Raw genomic sequence first — 18,889 nt, 5'->3', positions numbered from 1 at the left:
TCGTCCTAGTTTTTCAGAAAGACCTCCTGTAATAAGAGAAGGGAACAAGAGTGAACTGTCGTGAGTGGACTGGCATCACATGTAGATCAGTTGAGGTGGGGCAGGCACATTATCCTACCCTGAAGATCTTTAATAAGCCAGCTCGGTTTTTTCCGACAATCCACTTTCAGTTCTCCTGAAACCAACTCGACTTCCAGAAAGGTTAGAATCCAAACCCTCAATATTACTTCCTTCAGTTGGATTTGAATCAATGCCTCTTGGATGCCAGTCCGGTGTCCTCACACGCAAGCCAAAAATGTACCCAAAAGTGACAGCCCTCTTGCTCCAACGAAAGGTCAGCATTATTTCGCTTCCTATGGTGGTTGTCAGCGTACCTTTGTCAATGTTTAGTTGATAAAATGTATCGTGGAAAAGCAAGAGGTTTATTTGCTTTACCTTCTCCAATCAATTGCAACGGGTATTCTTTTGCAGAAGCATAACGCAAAAATAAATAAAGAGCGCAAGTTAACTTGAAACTAAAAAAAGTACAATATTTCATTCACACATTGCAAACAAAGTTAAAAATGAAATCAAAATAATAATCTGGGCTGCAATTTCTAATCAATTAACATGGGTTAGTCACGCAACAAAATGATTAAAAGTATCTGCTCAAAACCCAAGGAAATAAAGGTTGACATCTGATAAGTCCACAAAACAATGGAACATTTATCGTCAGAGAGGAGTCCATGAACACAATAAACAAGTTAACCCTGATAAGAACAGCATGCAGCTAACAGTGCTAACTGGACCGCCCCCCCCCCCCCCCCACCCCCAAAAACCCAAACAAACAAAGACTGGTAAATTGGCCAAAAAACAGTTTCAAATAGTGGAGGTAACCTGCAAATTAGCACCACTAATTAGGATTAACCATAGCTTGAGCACTAATTAAACTGAGGCTTACCACCACCACCAATTGGGATTAACCACAGCTCGAGCACGAATTAAACTGAAGCTTACCACCACCACCAATTGGGATTAACCACAGCTCGAGCACTAATTAAACTGAAGCTTACCACCACCACCAATTGGGATTAACCACAGCTCGAGCACTAATTAAACTGAAGCTTACCACCACCACCAATTGGGATTAACCACAGCTCGAGCACGAATTAAACTGAGGCTTACCACCACCACCAATTGGGATTAACCACAGCTCGAGCACGAATTAAACTGAAGCTTACCACCACCACCACCAATTGGGATTAACCACAGCTCGAGCACTAATTAAACTGAAGCTTACCACCACCACCAATTGGGAATAACCACAGCTTGAGCACCAATTAAACGGAAGCTTACCACCACCACCAATTTGGATTAACCACAGCTTGAGCACTAATTAAACTGAAGCTTACCACCACCACCAATTGGGATTAACCACAGCTCGAGCACGAATTAAACTGAAGCTTACCACCACCACCAATTGGGATTAACCACAGCTCGAGCACGAATTAAACTGAAGCTTACCACCACCACCAATTGGGATTAACCACAGCTCGAGCACTAATTAAACTGAAGCTTACCACCACCACCAATTTGGATTAACCACAGCTTGAGCACCAATTAAACGGAAGCTTACCACCACCACCAATTTGGATTAACCACAGCTTGAGCACGATTTAAACGGAAGCTTACCACCACCACCAATTTGGATTAACCACAGCTTGAGCACTAATTAAACTGAAGCTTACCACCACCACCAATTGGGATTAACCACAGCTCGAGCACTAATTAAACTGAAGCTTACCACCACCACCAATTGGGATTAACCACACCTCGAGCACTAATTAAACTGAAGCTTACCACCACCACCAATTGGGATTAACCACAGCTCGAGCACGAATTAAACTGAAGCTTACCACCACCACCAATTGGGATTAACCACAGCTCGAGCACGAATTAAACTGAAGCTTACCACCACCACCAATTGGGATTAACCACAGCTCGAGCACTAATTAAACTGAAGCTTACCACCACCAATTGGGATTAACCACAGCTCGAGCACTAATTAAACTGAAGCTTACCACCACCACCAATTGGGATTAACCACAGCTTGAGCACGAATTAAACGGAAGCTTACCACCACCACCAATTGGGATCAACCACAGCTTGAGCACGAATTAAACGGAAGCTTACCACCACCACCAATTGGGATTAACCACACCTTGAGCACTAATTAAACTGAAGCTTACCACCACCACCAATTGGGATTAACCACAGCTTGAGCACTAATTAAACTGAAGCTTACCACCACCACCAATTGGGATTAACCACAGCTTGAGCACGAATTAAACTGAAGCTTACCACCACCACCAATTGGGATTAACCACAGCTTGAGCACTAATTAAACTGAAGCTTACCATCACCACCAATTAGGATTAACCACAGCCTGAGCACTAATTAAACTGAGGCCCATCACCACCAATTAGGATTAACCACAGCCTGACCACTAAATAAACTGAGGCCCATCACCACCAATTAGGATTAACCACAGCTTGAGCACGAATTAAACTGAAGCTTACCACCACCACCAATTGGGATTAACCACAGCTTGAGCACGAATTAAAGTGAGGCCCATCACCACCAAATTAGGATTAACCACAGCTTGACCACGAATTAAACTGAGGCCCATCACCACCAATTAGGATTAACCACAGCTTGAGCACAAATTAAACAAGCTTACCACCACCACCAATTGGGATTAACCACAGCTCGAGCACGAATTAAACAGAAGCTTACCACCACCACCAATTGGGATTAACCACAGCTTGAGCACTAATTGAACTGAAGCTTACCACCACCACCACCACCAATTGGGATGAACCACAGCTTGAGCACTAATTAAACTGAAGCTTAGCACCACCACCAATTGGGAGTAACCACAGCTTGAGCACTAATTAAACTGAAGCTTACCACCACCACCAATTGGGATTAACCACAGCTTGAGCACTAATTAAACTGAAGCTTACCACCACCACCAATTGGGATTAACCACAGCTTGAGCACTAATCAAACTGAAGCCGACCACCACCACCAATTAGGATTAACCACAGCTTGAGCACTAATTAAACTGAGGCCCACCACCACCAATTAGGATTAACCACAACTTGAGCACCAATAAAACTGAGGCCCATCAACACAAATTAGGATTAACCACAGCTTGAGCACAAATCAAACTGAAGCCCACCACCACCAATTAGGATTAACCACAGCTTGAGCACTAATTAAACTGAGGCCCATCACCACCAATTGAGATTAACCACAGCCAGATAATCCATTTCGATTAACACAGCCTAACGTACACCACAAATTTCGATCAACCACATCCTAAGGTCGTCCAACAAATTTAGGATTAACCACAGCATGAGCACCATCAGCCTGAGGTCCACCACTACCAACTAGGATTAACCACAACCTGAGGGCCACCACTACCAACTAGGATCAAACAAAGCCTGAGGTCCACGACTACCAACTAAGATTAACCACAGCCTGAGGTCCACCACCACCAACTAGAATCAAACAAAGCCTGAGGTCCACCACTACCAACTAGGATTAACCACAGCCTGAGGTCCACCACTACCAACTAGGATTAACCTAGTAGCACAGCCTGACACAGCTAGAGCCTAGAGGACAGCCTGAGGTCCACCACTACCAACTAGGATTAACCTAGTAGCACAGCCTGACACAGCTAGAGGACAGCCTGAGGTCCACCACTACCAACTAGAATCAAACAAAGCCCAAGGTCCACCACTACCAACTAGGGTTAACCACAGCCTGAGGTCCACCACTACCAACTAGGATTAACCACAGCCTGAGGTCCACTACTACCAACTAGAATCAAACAAAGCCCAAGGTCCACCACTACCAACTAGATTAACGACAGCCTGATCACCAATTTTGCTGAAGTCCACCACCAATTTAGATCAACCACAGCCATAGGTCCATCACCAAGTTTAGGATTAACCACAGCATGAAGGTCACCGACAGCAATTAGGATTAACCACAGCCTGTTCCCCAATTTGGCTGAAGTCCACCATCAAGGTAGATGAACTACAGCCAGAGGTCCACAACAGTTTCTCGATTAACTACAGCCTGAGCACCACTACCAATTAGGATCAAACACAGCCTGAGGTCAACCACCACCAGTTGTAAACCGAAGCCTAAATCCATCACCACCAACTAGGAAACCAGTATGATCACAGCCAAATCGCAAATGAAGCTGAGGTCCATCATCTCCATAATCATCATCATCACCACCACCACCACCACCACCACCACCACCACAGGATTAAACAAGTATCACATCAATGAACAAGGCAAGCCCTTCATAAAACGAGATTTTTTTTTTTTACTTCATCGACAGCAACACAAGAGCCACACCAGGGGGCGAAGAACTCCACCAAAGCCATGTCATGCTCAATGATACGATTGGCGAAATCGGCGTCTGTCAACTCCAGCACATCGCTGGCGGAAGCAAGCGCCGCCAGCCCCAGAAGAGCCACCATAAGGCCCCACATATCGCCTGAGAACGCGAAAGGGAAGCAGAGAAGATGGAGAGTTTGGAAAACGGCCTTGAAGTATTTTGAAAGAGCAGAACACGTTGATCCTCAGCTGCACTCTAACCCCGCCTTGTTTGAGTGGTCGAAATGTGTGGCGTCGATCGATTCGTGCCTTGGTGTCACGTGACTGAACGTGGGCATCATTGATTTGCTAAGGCTCACGCTCACGCGTAATACGTAAAATGATTTTTGTAAAGAACATGTTATTATCTCTTTCAATGGCAACAAAATTTATGATCAGTATTTATCAGAAATAGTTTCAATCGTAGATGAAATTATACAATTATTCACTTACGATGACGTATGTTCCGTTTTGTTGCATTCGTTTCCGCCTGGCGATGACACGCTTGTTAAACTTTTATTTCAACTCGGAAAAAATATATATATCGACGACACTGACAGAACCAACTCGGCGAAAGGTGTCAAATGTAAGGAAATCCATAACCGATTGATAACTAAACACAACCCTGGGTACTTCATCCGGACGACACTAAACTGTTAGATAGAGGGTGCTGTAGAAAACTGCATTCCTTCACAATAATTATAGAATGTTAAAAATATATATATCTTTCAGCCCACGGCGAAATATTGCTCATAAATCGAAAAAAAATGGATAGATTCGCGACTAACAATACTGTATTCAAATATTGGACAACTCACGTGACAAATTGAGCGAATCAAAAACCGCATTAGAGATGCGAGCTAATTAGTGCGATGGACCAATCACAACTCACAAGTGGCGATCTATCGGGATTCGGGCACAACCATCGAAGAGAGCAATATGGCGGCGCCTACGCGGGTATGGCGTGCGCCGAGTTTTAGTCCAAATTTTGCATTCCTTCAATAAAGAGTAAGTTAATTCGGTTTACAAACGAATCTTTGCTTCGATTCGTCAGTTTTGCGACTGACTGGAAGAAGTACGGGTGCAAAGAAAGCGGACACCGGGTTTCACCATACACAAACATCAACGTCCACTCAACAAATGACGAGACAGGCAATGTGAACTGTGCTCATGTTTAAACCTTGCTTTTGGTGGGTAAATTAAGATCCTTAATTTGAAATAGTAAGCCATGACTGCCAGGATGAGTATGTCATATCCTAAAATGAAAATGCTTCTGTGCTCAAACTCGAGGTTTCACTACATTACTTCTTTGGGGTGTTTTATGTCTGAAATAATCTTGAGTCTGAAGGAACTGCGCTCCAACGCGAGTCGAAAGAATTGACGCGACCAAAGACGGAATTCGTCCGAGTTGCTCCATTGAAACAAAACAGCTCAGGTATTCTGACAAGCCCGTTTTTCGGGCAACAATACATATACACATTTATGTCGGGAAGTTTGCCCGGCAAAAGCTATACCGGGCATGCCCGGGTATCAAGGGCGAGCCTTGGAAAGGCGAGTCTGGACCTGCCCGGGCGTGTTTGGCTGCGGCCTGGCAAGTCGAGGCTGGGCGTGCCCGGGCGCTCTGGGCGAGCACTGGAAAGGCGATAGCGGGCATGCCCGGACGCTCTGGGCGAGCCCTGGAAAGGCGATAGCGGGCATGCCCGGACGCTCTGGGCGTGCCCTGGAAAGGCGATAGCGGGCATTGCCGGACGCTCTGGGCGAGCCCTGGAAAGGCGATAGCGGGCATGCCCGGACGCTCTGGGCGAGCCCTGGAAAGGCGAGAGCGGGCATGCCCGGGAAAGACGAGACCGGGCGTGCCCGGGAGGTTCGGGCGTGCCCGGGAACAGTGAGTCCGGGCATGCCCGGGAGAGGCACGTCTGGCCGTGTTCTGGCCGGTGCAAGGCGATTATGTACATCCAGCGGTAACCGCTACACACGCCCCTCCAGAATCGACCTGCACCGGCAGGGTCAATTTAAGGGGGGTCCGGATGACCCGGCCGAAGCGACCCCTGGAGGGTCGTGGGGAGGGGTCTGACGTGGTGGTGGGTGGTCGAGCGGGGGGAACTGTGGACGGGGGGCGGCCTCGCCGCGGAGGAAGGGCCAACCGTGGTGGTCGGTCGACGTCCATGTGCGCCGGTTTGAGGCGGTCCACAGAAATCCGGTCCGGCCGGCCGCCGCAGTCGACGATGAAAGACTTGTCGCCCCGTCGCAGGACCCGGAAGGGCCCGTCGTACGGCGGCCGGAGTGGCCCCCGGTGCGCGTCATGACGCACAAAGATGTACTCCGCTGTGCGAAGCGCCGGGGGGACGTAGGACTGGGGGCCACCGTGGCGGGACGTCGGCACGGGGGCAAATCGTCGGGCGGCCTCCTGGAGGTCCGAGCGCTGGCGAGCGGCGGACCAGGGACTGGTAGCGTCAGGCACGAATTCGCCCGGGACGCGGAGTGGCTGGCCATAGACGAGCTCGGCGGCGGACGCCTGGAGGTCTTCCTTGGGGGCCGTGCGAAGGCCCAAAAGGACCCACGGCAGCCGGTCGGCCCAACCGTCGTCCTGAAGGCCGGCCATGAGTGCGGCCTTCATGGAGCGGTGAAACCGCTCGCACAACCCATTGGCTTGGGGGTGGTAGGCCGTGGTGCGGTGCAGCGTGACCCCCAACGAACGGGCGACCGCGCCCCAAAGCTCAGACGTGAACTGTGGGCCGCGGTCGGATGAGATGTCCGCTGGTGCGCCGAAGCGCGCGACCCAGGTGGTGGCGATGAACGCCTGCGCCACGTCGGCGGTGGTGGTGGAGGTGAGGGGCACCATGGTGAGCAGGTGGGTGAACCCCCGCGAGGGGGGCAGGGGACCCACCAGGTCCACGTGGACGTGGTCGAAACGCCGTTCAGGCACGGCGAAAGGTGCCAGCGGGGCCTGGGTGTGGCGGTGGACCTTGGCTCGCTGGCAGGCCGTGCAGGCGTTGGCCCAGTCGCGGATGTTTCGTCGAAGGCCGTGCCAGACGAAACGCGCCGACACCAGCTTCTGAGAAGCTTTCCGGCCCGGGTGAGAAAGGCCGTGGATGGAGGCGAAGATGCGGCGCTGCCAGGAAACGGGCACGATGGGGCGAGGCTGGCCCTGGGAGACGTCGCAGAGCAGGACGGTGCCCGCGAAGGGGATGTCGGCCAGGCGGAGGCCCGTGTCCGCCACGCGGAGTGCCTGCACCGAGGCGTCGGTGGTCTGGTCGGCCGCCATGAGCGTGAAGTCCACGCCGAGGTGGACCGCGTTCGTGCTGGCCCGCGAACGGCAGTCGGCCACGGCGTTGTCTTTGCCGGCGACGTGCTGGATGTCCGTGGTGAACTCCGACACGGCGGAGAGGTGGCGCTGCTGGCGGGCCGACCACGGCTCCGTGACCTTAGCCATTGCGTAGACCAACGGCTTGTGGTCGACGAAAGCCGTGAACGGGCGGCCCTCCAGGAGGTGTCGGAAATGGCGAACGGCCAGGAATAGCCCGAGCAGCTCGCGGTCGAACGTGCTGTAGTTTAACTCATTCGGCCGGAGTTGCCGGCTGAAAAAAGCGAGTGGCTGCCAAACCCCGTCCACCCATTGCTCATGGACGGCGCCCACCGCGTAGTTGGAGGCGTCCGTAGTGAGGGCGATGGGCGCGTTGAGCACCGGGTGAGCCAGCAGCGTTGCGTCGGCGAGGGCCCGTTTGGCACTGGCGAAGGCCGCGTCCATGGCCGCGGACCAAACAATGTCATGCTTGGCCGGCTTGCCCCGGAGGGCCTCGTAAAGGGGCCGCATGAGCTGAGCAGCGCGGGGCACGAATCGGTGATAAAAATTCACCATGCCGAGGAACTCTTGGAGGGCCTTGATGGAACGGGGACGCGGGAACGTGGTGATGGCCTCGACCTTGGTCGGCAGCGGCACGGCCCCGGTCTTGGTGATGCGGTGGCCCAAAAAGTCAACGGTCGTCGCGCCGAAGTGGCATTTGACCGGGTTGACAATTAAGCCGTGCTCGCTGAGGCGACCGAACAGTGTTCGGAGGTGGAGGAGGTGCTCGGCGCGGGACGTGCTGGCGAAGAGGATGTCGTCTAGATAGACGAAAAGAAACGGCAGGTCGCGCAGCACGCCGTCCATCAAGCGCTGGAACGCCTGGGCCGCGTTCTTGAGGCCAAACGGCATCCGCAAAAATTCAAACAGGCCGAACGGCGTGATGACGGCCGTCTTCGGGACGTCGGCCGCCCGGACAGGTACCTGGTGGTAGCCCCATATCAGGTCAATTTTCGAAAAGATGACCCGTCCCGCCAAACGGGCGGAAAAGTCCTGAATATGCGGGATCGGGTACCTGTCGGGGGTGGTAGCGTCATTGAGATGGCGGTAGTCGCCACACGGGCGCCATCCACCCCCCGGCTTTGGCACGATGTGCAGTGGCGAGGCCCACGCGCTATCGGAGCGCCGCACGATGCCGAGGTGCTCCAACGCGTCGAATTCGGCCTTTGCCACGGCGAGCTTGGCTGGGTCGAGGCGGCGGGCCCTGGCGTAGACCGGCGGGCCCATAGTGGGTATGTGGTGCTCGATCCCGTGCCGCACCGCGACGGCCGAAAACGTCGGCCGCGTGAGGGCCGGGAATTCCACGAGCAGGCGAGCGAACTCGTTCGTTGCTGGGAGGGCGCACGCCAGTTCGGTCGGCGCGGAGCTGCTCATTGTGCACGCCAGGGAGCTGAAGGTCTCGGCGTGGACAAGGCGACGTCGTTTGACGTCGACCAGCAGCCCGTGCGCGCAGAGGAAGTCGGCGCCCAGCAAAGCCACGGGGACGCTGGCGGTAACAAAAGTCCATTGAAAGCGCTGCCTGCCGAAGCAGAGGGTGACGACGCGTGGGCCGAAAGTGCGTATGGCCGAGCCATTAGCAGCGACCAAAGAGGGGCCGCAAACTGCGTCCAGCCTGTCCTGCTCGGAGGCAGGTATGACGCTCAGTTGGGCGCCGGTGTCGCACAGGAAACGCCGTCCAGACGCTTTGTCCCGAATAAACAGCAAGTTGCCCGAGTGGCCGGCGCTCATGGCTGGGAATGAACGCCGGCCCGGCCGTTTCCCGACCTGCCGAAAGTGCACGGGGGCCGGCACGTCCGAGCCTTGTGTCCGAACCTGGCGTGGTAATAACACCACGCCCGGTCAGGTGGAGGCCCCGGCCGTCGTGTCGGAAGCGGGCGGTGCGGCGTGGCGGCCGCCAGTTGCACCGGCAGTTCGGCCTCCAACCACGCAGGGCGCTCGGGCGTCGTGGGCGTCGCCTCGGACGGCGGCGGGCTCCAGGTAACCGCGCCGATGTGCTGGCCCGCCGAGGAGATCTTATCGGCTTCCCTGGCGAGGGCGCGGGAATCCGTGATCAACGTGCCAGCCAGGGCGAGGCGTACCGGGTTAGGCAGCTGACGGAGGAACAGCTCCCGGAACAGGAATGCCGGAGAGTGCTCGCCGAGCAACGAGAGCATATAGTCCATGCGCTCGGACGGGCGCGTGTCGCCGAGCTCGGGCAAGTCAAGCAGGCGCCGTGCGCGTGCTGCCGGTGAGAGGGCGAAAGCGCCGAGGAGGAGCGTCTTCAGCGCGTCGTATTTGTCAGCAGCCGGCGGGTGCTGGAGGAGGCTCAAGGCGCGGGCCGCGGTGGTGGAACCGAGCGCCGCCACAACATGGTGGAAGCGGGTGTCGTCCGCGGTGATGCCTCGCAGGGCGAACTGGGAGTCCGCCTGGGCGAACCAAACAGCCGCGTGAGTCTCCCAGAAGGTAGGCAGTTTAAGCGTCACTGCCGTATCCATGTCGGTAGGTCACCAATGAAGGAACTGCGCTCCAACGCGAGTCGAAAGAATTGACGCGACCAAAGACGGAATTCGTCCGAGTTGCTCCATTGAAACAAAACAGCTCAGGTATTCTGACAAGCCCGTTTTTCGGGCAACAATATATATACACATTTATGTCGGGAAGTTTGCCCGGCAAAAGCTATACCGGGCATGCCCGGGTATCAAGGGCGAGCCTTGGAAAGGCGAGTCTGGACCTGCCCGGGCGTGTTTGGCTGCGGCCTGGCAAGTCGAGGCTGGGCGTGCCCGGGTGCTCTGGGCGAGCACTGGAAAGGCGATAGCGGGCATGCCCGGACGCTCTGGGCGAGCCCTGGAAAGGCGATAGCGGGCATGCCCGGACGCTCTGGGCGAGCCCTGGAAAGGCGATAGCGGGCATGCCGGGACGCTCTGGGCGAGCCCTGGAAAGGCGATAGCGGGCATGCCCGGACGCTCTGGGCGAGCCCTGGAAAGGCGAGAGCGGGCATGCCCGGGAAAGACCAGACCGGGCGTGCCCGGGAGGTTCGGGCGTGCCCGGGAACAGTGAGTCCGGGCATGCCCGGGAGAGGCGCGTCTGGCCGTGTTCTGGCCGGTGCAAGGCGATTATGTACATCCAGCGGTAACCGCTACAAGTCCTTGGATCAGCAAACGAAGCGCCCATATAATAGGGTGGAGATCGGCAGTGAAAATGGAGAAGAATTTAAAAGTGAAAAAGGTAGATATGTTGTGAGAATGAAGGAAAGGATGAGGATAATTATGGGGAAAATGTAAGGTACGTTGTAGAGATAGGAGAAGAAAAAGGAGAGAGAGAGGCATTTGGGTGGTGAAAAGGAAGGATCTTGTTTTTTGGTTTTTTTTCACTATCGAGGCTCATGTAAGAGCTAACATTAATGACAAAAAACAAACGGACACATAAGACACAATAAAGGGAGCGGGAGACGAGATGAGGAGAGAGGGGGAAGCACACAAGTACAACATTTGAGAGCAGGGACATCGGGAGATCTGTGGGGGGGGGGGGGGGGGGAGGAGGCGTGGGAAGGGGGTTGGGGTGGGAGAGGTAAAAAAAAAAAAAAAAACCACATGGACACAGCAAGGACTTCCAGGAAAGAAGTTGGTATTTCAGAAAAGTGGATCTGGGGTGAATTAACGGGGGTAGAAAATATCAAGGTTTTGGATGGGGGAAGATAAGGAATGGTGGTGAACAGCTGTTTTAAAGACCCGGAGGGAGGAGTGGGATTGAAGAGGGTGAGGGAGATTGTTCCAGAGGCGGAGTACAGAGGAATGAAAGACTGAAGGTGAATAGAGAGTCTTGATTTTGGCAGTTTCACCATAAGAGGGTTGCTGGCAGATCTTGTGCATCCTGATGGAATATTTGGGGAACAGAGCACAGACAGGGCTGGGGGAGCTAGGCCAGAGATGAGTCGGTAGAAGACAGAAATCCCACCAACCTGCCTGCGGTGAGTGAGTGAAAGGCCCTCAGAGTTAGCTTCATCTTGAGAGATTCCAATGATTCTGAAAGTTTTGGTTGAGGTGAAGATGATGAGAATGAGGTGTAGGGTGAAAGAGGATGGCAGAATATTTGGGATGTAGGATGGCAATCAAGGGTCAACAATTCCCACATTGTAATCCCGAGCTGATACCAAAACAGTGTGCACCATTCCCATGTTTGCTGTCTCTAATCCCCCAACTACACACCCTCCTCCTCCTCTCCACACAATCTCATTTTATCTAAAATAACAAAGCAAGGAAAAATAAAGCACTCCCGCTGCTGTCAGGTTGCGAAACGTGATACTTCGGACGACCTGCTTCTTTGCAGCTCAGATTGTTGCTTGTTGATGATTCCATAAAGCAGAAATACATATCCGATACTGATGTTTGAAAAAGCTCACATGAACACTACACATTGGGAGTTGTTATTATCGATCCTTCTTTGGAGATACTACTTTCTGTTGTCTGTATTGAACAACATTTCACTCTTTTTCTCTCTCTCAAGGTTGGTCTTAATATTATTGCGGTTTTGCAAATAAAGGCAACCCCCCTATAGTTAGTTACACCACAACATGTAGCCTCCTATAGTTAGTTATTTCTTATTAAATGTAAAGCATAGGCCCTTTTCAGTGTTTAGAAAAAAACAAATAATGAGTTGAGTCAGGCAGGATGATTGTAGGCCTCGTTGAGGCCTAAAGTGCCTCGTCATGGGACTAGACTCGGCACTGCAGGCCTGAAGGAGGAATAAAACCTTTCCCGAAGGAGGAACGAGACATTCCTGGGAGGAGGAGCAGCGAGCAACCAATGGGAGTGGCCAATGAGGGGCTGTCACATCACGTGACACCCCGGCGGCCAATTGAGACCCATGGAACATTCGGGAAGGGGTTGGGGGGTTATAAAAACCCGGCCCAGAACACACTCTCTCTCTCTCTCTCGCTGGGCTCCTGCTATCCTGATCGGTCCTCTGGTTCCTGCTCCTGGTTCATCATTGCTCTTCGTCCCTGCCGCGATCGTCTCCGACTGTTGGTGCCTTGGGTTGGAGCGATTCCTGGGGGCTTTCGTCCACCAAGCCCATTCGCACGAGCTGCACGACGAAGCCTATTCACACGAGCTGCACAACCAAGCCCATTCGCACGAGCTGCACGACCGAGCCCATCCAGACAAGCTGCACCAAGCGGCCGCGCTTTCCTGCGCATTACCCTCTTCCCCCCTTCCCCGAACGAATGAGGGCCCTTGTCTGGGGGTCTAGGTAAGGCTATTAGGATTCTTTGCTTTGTCTCTGTTCTGTACATACCTGTAAATAAATACTGTGTTTGGTATTTCCAACCTGGCTGTCGTTGTCATTTCCCATCCATTGACCTAGCATCGCCCGAATTAAAACCGCTCAATCGGGTCCGATAGTGTAATGGCATGGGTCACGCGACGCACGAGCGCTCGGGCGTCAGGAAGAAGTGTGAGTTGTGCGGGGTTCAGTCCCCGTTCTCACGGCTCCGTGTGTCCGAAGGTATTCGGGTTGTGACCGTTAACCCTTCCATGCACAGCTGCTGGCTCGGCGGCTGGAGTTGCCTAGCAATCCGTCAACCACGAGTGTAGTCGTGGTCGGCGGCCTCAGTGGACCCGGAGTTCATGAGGGAACGGGGCTATAACCCCCCCTTTGTACGTCGACGAGCCCGGGATCCGCAACAAAATTGGTGTCAGGAGTGGGATTCGGACCTGGAGCGCGCTTCACATACTCAAAATTACGAGTGTGATTAAAATTTAGTGTAAAACAAATTGTTTTTTAAAATTGAATTTGGGCGATGGTGGGCCAAGATGACCAGATACCGGTGGGTATAGAGGGTGTAAACAATGGAGATGAATTAATGACCCAGGACCAGCATGAACAATTGGATGAAGGTGTTAATGAGGGTGCAGCAGGAAGAGGTGAAATGGCGTCGATTCGCACCTGGGGCCGGCCGGACGGGTTGAGCCTGCGGTGCCGATGGATATGGGCTTACTTATGGCACAACTCAGGGCATGCATGGGTGAAATGGGTGATCGGATGGACACCATGAGAGAGGAATCAAGGTGTGACATGAAAAAGATGAGGGAAGAATTAAGGTGTGACAGGAAAAAGATGGGAGAGAAGATAAAAGAATGGAGGTGTGACATGAAAAAGATGGGAGAGGAGATTGGGCGTAATCCGAGCGAAGAGGTGGCAGTGGTACGTGACGAGGTGAGGCAGTGCGAGGAATGCGTAGAAGAGCAAATAGTAGGGGCGCAGAGGGAAATAACGGAGGTGAAATAGAAGCTGGAGGAGGTAGAAGAAGGAATGATTGAAATTAAAAAGACACAAGGAGAGACAGTGAATGAATTACGGGGGGAAGTGATGGAATGTGTACAGGGTTGGTGTTCACTCCGTGATGAAATGCTGACTGACAAAATAAAAAGTTTACAGGTGCTGGAAGAGAAGCGGGAGAAGGTGAGTCCCGAGGTGAGTGGCGATTTCAGGAATGTGTTTGGTGTGATGGGGTGTTCGGCTAGCTTGGGAGAAAGGACAGACCCGGGAGTTCGTGAAGGGCCCATTGTGAGGGGTGCGACAGGTACGGAGTGTGTGAAAGGCGTGTGTGCACCGGTGTGTGTGAGTACGGAGTGTGTGGAGAGAGTGAGCGCACTGTTGTGTGTGAGCTCGAAGTGTGTGGAGAGTGTGTCCGCACCAGTGTGTGTCAGTATGTGAAAGGCATGTGTGCGCCGGGGTATGCGAGTATGAAATGGAGTGCGAGGGGTAATCTGCCATCTCAGGTATCGACGCCGACCGGGGTAGTGCTTAGTGAGACGGATAGGGTACGCGAGCCCCAGATGGGTGGTGCATCGTGGGGACCCGAATGGTTTGGCCTCGCATCGATCCCGCAGGGAGTGGCGTGTGGGGTACGAACGTCCGGTATCCATAAAGTGCTTCTGGCGCCGTTCGATGGCAAGAGCGATCGATGGCAAGAGCGATCGTTCGAGGGGAGATTGGGAGTTTCAGAGGTACGCACCCTACCAGGTGAGTTTTTATAACCGTGGCCAGTTGGGTCATCGTGCGTGGGACCGCAAGGCCCCATGCAGGGATGGTCCCCAGCACCTAGGACAACCAACTCCACCTCCCCTCGGATCGTCATGCCGGCCGGATAACACCCCACACAGGCGACCAAGCACCCTTGTGGACCGCTCTGGCCTTAGAGGCCGAGCAGCGACCAATTACCTCCATAGATGGGGGCTCATAGTGTAGAGGACTGGGGGATTATTGTGCCCCCACGTGGGGGTATTGTGGTGTGACCATTCCCCACGATGGGGGGGGGGGCCATGAGCACTAGTTTAGGGGGATAGCATTGTTAGGCCCATGGAGGGGCCAGCAATGGTTGCTCCATGGGGGCACCAAATCACTAGCTGAGGGAGGGCTAGGATAATTGTTAGGGATCTAGAGAGACAATAGGGACAAGATTTAAGTAGCGACCATGAACTGTAGTGGGGACGTAGAGAGTTTCGTGGTTGTTAAACAAGGGTGTGCATAGTGTAAAAGGACGACGAGGGAAGCACGAGTTATAGGGGAAATTAGTTAGATAAATGATGCAGTGTGTAAGTGTGAATTGAATTGTGTTTTGGTGTGCAAATAATTGGTGTGGAATGCATGGTGCGAAGGATTGAATGGGGGGGGGAGTGGAACCCATTCACGGAGGCCCGGCGGGTAGTTTAAAGATAGATAGAGGGTGCAGGTAAATTGCCTGGATATTGACACCTGTGGTGCTGATGGTAGAATGTAGTGTTTTGTGAGGTGCATGAGGCAGTGAAATGGCTGGGCGTGTGGCTTAATTGGTAGTAATAGTTATTGGGGCACTCCGTTACTGGTAGCTCGTCGGCCAGGTAAGGCCGCAGGTAGGCTCAGGGAGCCAGTTAGGTTAGCATGTGAGTGGGGCCCGAGGATTCAGAGGAAGGACTCGGGTTGCCCAATGCCAAGGTGGGCATCAGGGGGTAAGCATCAGGGAGGGCCTTCCCCAGATAGGGTAGTGTAAGGAGCAGGCAAGCTCGGGAGGCGGCTCCAGTGAACGTAGGGGTGCAGGTAGGTAGACCTGCTTGTAGAGCCACACGACCCAGCCCCGAAATTGTGCGAGGGCACAGGTAGAAAATTTGTGTGGTTAGACCCAAATTCAGAGGTGCACCACAGTGTGGCCAATGGGAATTCTGGTTCTTAGAACCGCATAGTTTAAAGAGGCCTACTGGCAGGGTACGACCCCGGGGAGTTTAAATGAGTAATGTTGTTAGTGTAGTTTGGACGTGAGACCCCTTCGCACCATCCACAACCATCCACCACAGAGGCCGAATTTTGCATAGAGGCTCTGTAAGCTGTTTGGTAAGTGAGATGCATCACGACGTGAGTGGAACATTGTTTTATTCCATCCCTTCCTTCCTGGGAGAACCTTGGAGGGATTTGCGGACGAATTTGGCATTAGAGGGGGACATGGACGACAAGACGTAGAGACGAATTGTAAATACAAGGAAGACTAGGATAGTGTAGTTAACAGTGGGGGTACGTACCGTTAGGGACGAGCTTACTCCGCTCACTCTGCCACGTTCTCACACCGCACCAGGTATGGTGATACCTGGTTACCTTGTTTTTCATGTGCCACTGTTGCCTTCCTTGTGCTCGTTGCGCTTTGTCTTCCTCCCCGCCCAGGACCATTATGGAGACTCACCTGTCGCAGCATCTTGGTGCCAAACATCCATCCATCCATCACCTTATGAACCACGAGCCTTGTGGCCCCGCACCTCTTCTGTGGTAGCTCTTGGCTGCCCCATCATCTTGCACCATGGACCACCTTTTGGGTGGCATTGAAGCCCACCTTTGGACCATGTGTCAGTGGTCTGTTCACCAAAGAAACGGCTCGATTTTGAGGAAGTGAAAATTTAGATGCCCTTTTGCTTCAAATGGCCTGTATGCCGGTCTAGGGCAGCCGGTTTTTGTTAGGAAACCTCTCAAGGCAAGAAGCCGCAAGATGACTCAAGCAGCAAGTGCCTCCATTTCCTTTCTCCATTCTTCTTACCTCGAATCCAGGTCCTGGGTTATAGTTTTTGTAAATAAAGGTTAAAGTTTTTTTAATGTAAATGTGAATGTAAGAATGTTACCCACCGGTTATGTGTTTAGTTTTTAAAAATTCTGGAAATACGCGAACAGGTGTGGGTGTGAGTCTGATAGTTAGCTGCTCAACGCATTAGGGGAGACATATCTAGTGTAAATGATGTCGCACACATGGGGTTAGAGTTAAATGTTAGGGGAATTACACCTATGTGTCACACGAATAGTAAATGTAAAATTTGAATGCCGACTCTACCGGTTGGTTTGTTGATCTGGAGAAAGCATTCGATCGGGTTCCACGCAAAGTATTGACATGGGCATTGAGGAAGTTAGGAGTGGAGGAATGGTTGATCAGAGTAGTGATGGCAATGTACAAAAGAGCGCGCACAGCTTTAAGGACGAAGGACGGGAACAGTGGTGAGTTTGAGGTGAAGGTGGGAGTGCATCAGGGGTCGGTACTAAGTCCACTACTATTTGTAGCTGTGATGGAGGTGCTGGCTCAGAACGTAAAGGAGGGTTTACCATGGGAGTTGTTGTATGCAGATGATCTGGTGTTGATTGCGGAAAGTATGGATGGACTGAAGGAAAAGTTGAACACGTGGAAGGAATGTATGGAGACAAAAGGTCTGAAGGTGAATATCGGAAAGACGAAGGTGATGGCAAGTGGTAAAGCATGTGGTGAGGTGGAAAGAACTGGGAAGTGGCCCTGTGCTGTGTGTAGGAAGGGTGTCGGAGTGAACTCCATTCAGTGTACAATGTGCGCTGAGTGGGTTCATCAAAAATGTAGTGGTCTGAGAGGGTCATTAACCAGTGTGGCAGCTACATTCAAATGTAAGGTGTGCACAGAGGGAGCTGCAGATGGAGGAAATGTTGAGTTGGATCTTGGAGACGGCGTGAAGCTGGAAGGTGTGAAAACATTTTGCTACCTCGGAGACATGCTGAATGGAGAAGGTGGATCAGACTCGGCAACGGTTGCTCAAGTGAGATGTGCATGGAAGAAGTTTTGGGAATTGAGTGGCGTGCTGATGATGAGGGGAGTGTCGTTGAAGCTGAAGGGAAAGGTGTATGCTGCATGTGTGAGAAGTGTTATGATTTATGGGAGCGAGACATGGGTAATGAATGTAGAGCAGCAACGAAGGTTGGAAAGGGTGGAAATGCGAATGGTTCGACGGATGTGCGGAGTATCGTTGAGAGAGAGGAAGACAAATGATGAATTGCGAAAGATGATGGGAATAGAGCCTGTGATTGATGCTGTGAAGAGGAACAGGTTGAGATGGTTTGGTCATGTGTTGAGGAAGGATGAAAGTGACTGGTTGAGAAGAGTGATGGAAATGAATGTAGAAGGAAGTAGAAGACGGGGAAGACCGAGAAAGACTTGGCTAAAGATGGTGGAAGAAGAAATGCGGGCAAGGGGGTTAACAAGGAGAGATGCAGAAAATAGGGCAAAATGGAGAAGATTGTCATGGGGACCGCAAGGCTAACCCCTGCTCTAGCAGGGAAAATGGCCTTTAAAATGCATGTTGTTGTTGTTTGACTCTACCGGTTGCTCCACCTAAGGTTGACTCGGGGCAAGTCTGGTCGGAGAGGGGGGTCGTGTTGCGGTTTTGCGAATAAAGGCAACCCCGCTATAGTTAGTTACACCGCAACATGTAGCCTCCTATAGTTAGTTATTTCTTATTAAATGTAAAGCATAGGCCCTTTCCAGTTTTTAGAAAGAAAACAAATAATGAGTTGAGTCAGGCAGGATGATTGTAGGCCTCGTTGAGGCCTAAAGTGCCTCGTCATGGGACTAGACTCGGCACTGCAGGCCTAAAGGAGGAATAAAACCTTCCCCGAAGGAGGAACGAGACATTCCTGGGAGGAGGAGCAGCGAGCAACCAATGGGAGCTAAAGGGAGTGGCCGAGGGTGGCCAATGAGGGGCTGTTACATCACGTGACACCCCGGCGGCCAATTGAGACCCATGGAACATTCGGGAAGGGGTTGGGGGGTTATAAAAACCCGGCCCAGAACACACTCTCTCTCTCTCGCTGGGCTCCTGC

General features: G+C 52.5%; 2 protein-coding genes across 3 annotated transcripts in view; one reads left to right on the top strand and one right to left on the bottom strand.

Moving 5' to 3' along the window:
• PDIA3 (protein disulfide isomerase family A member 3) overlaps window positions 1-4,728 on the bottom strand; it is a 50,490-nt gene extending 45,762 nt beyond the window's left edge. Inside the window, exon 1 of the mRNA XM_068122948.2 lies at window positions 4,417-4,728. Coding sequence (XP_067979049.2) covers window positions 4,417-4,553 — 137 coding nt within the window. The 5' untranslated portion in view covers window positions 4,554-4,728. The remainder of the gene's footprint in view (window positions 1-4,416) is intronic.
• Window positions 4,729-5,357: 629 nt separating this feature from the next.
• Window positions 5,358-18,889, top strand: part of LOC137431534 (neurocan core protein-like) — an 89,181-nt gene continuing 75,649 nt past the window's right edge. The window contains exon 1 of one of the 2 annotated variants that reach the window (XM_078782190.1): window positions 5,358-5,627. The gene's annotated coding sequence lies outside the window, so the exon portion shown is untranslated. The remainder of the gene's footprint in view (window positions 5,628-18,889) is intronic. The other variant, XM_078782189.1, reaches the window with a different exon arrangement.

Source organism: Myxine glutinosa, chromosome 7 (assembly GCF_964187855.1).
Source record: "Myxine glutinosa chromosome 7, kmMyxGlut1.1, whole genome shotgun sequence".
In the NCBI taxonomy this organism is placed as follows: Eukaryota; Metazoa; Chordata; class Myxini; order Myxiniformes; family Myxinidae; genus Myxine; species Myxine glutinosa.
This window is presented reverse-complemented; position numbering and strand designations above follow the sequence as displayed.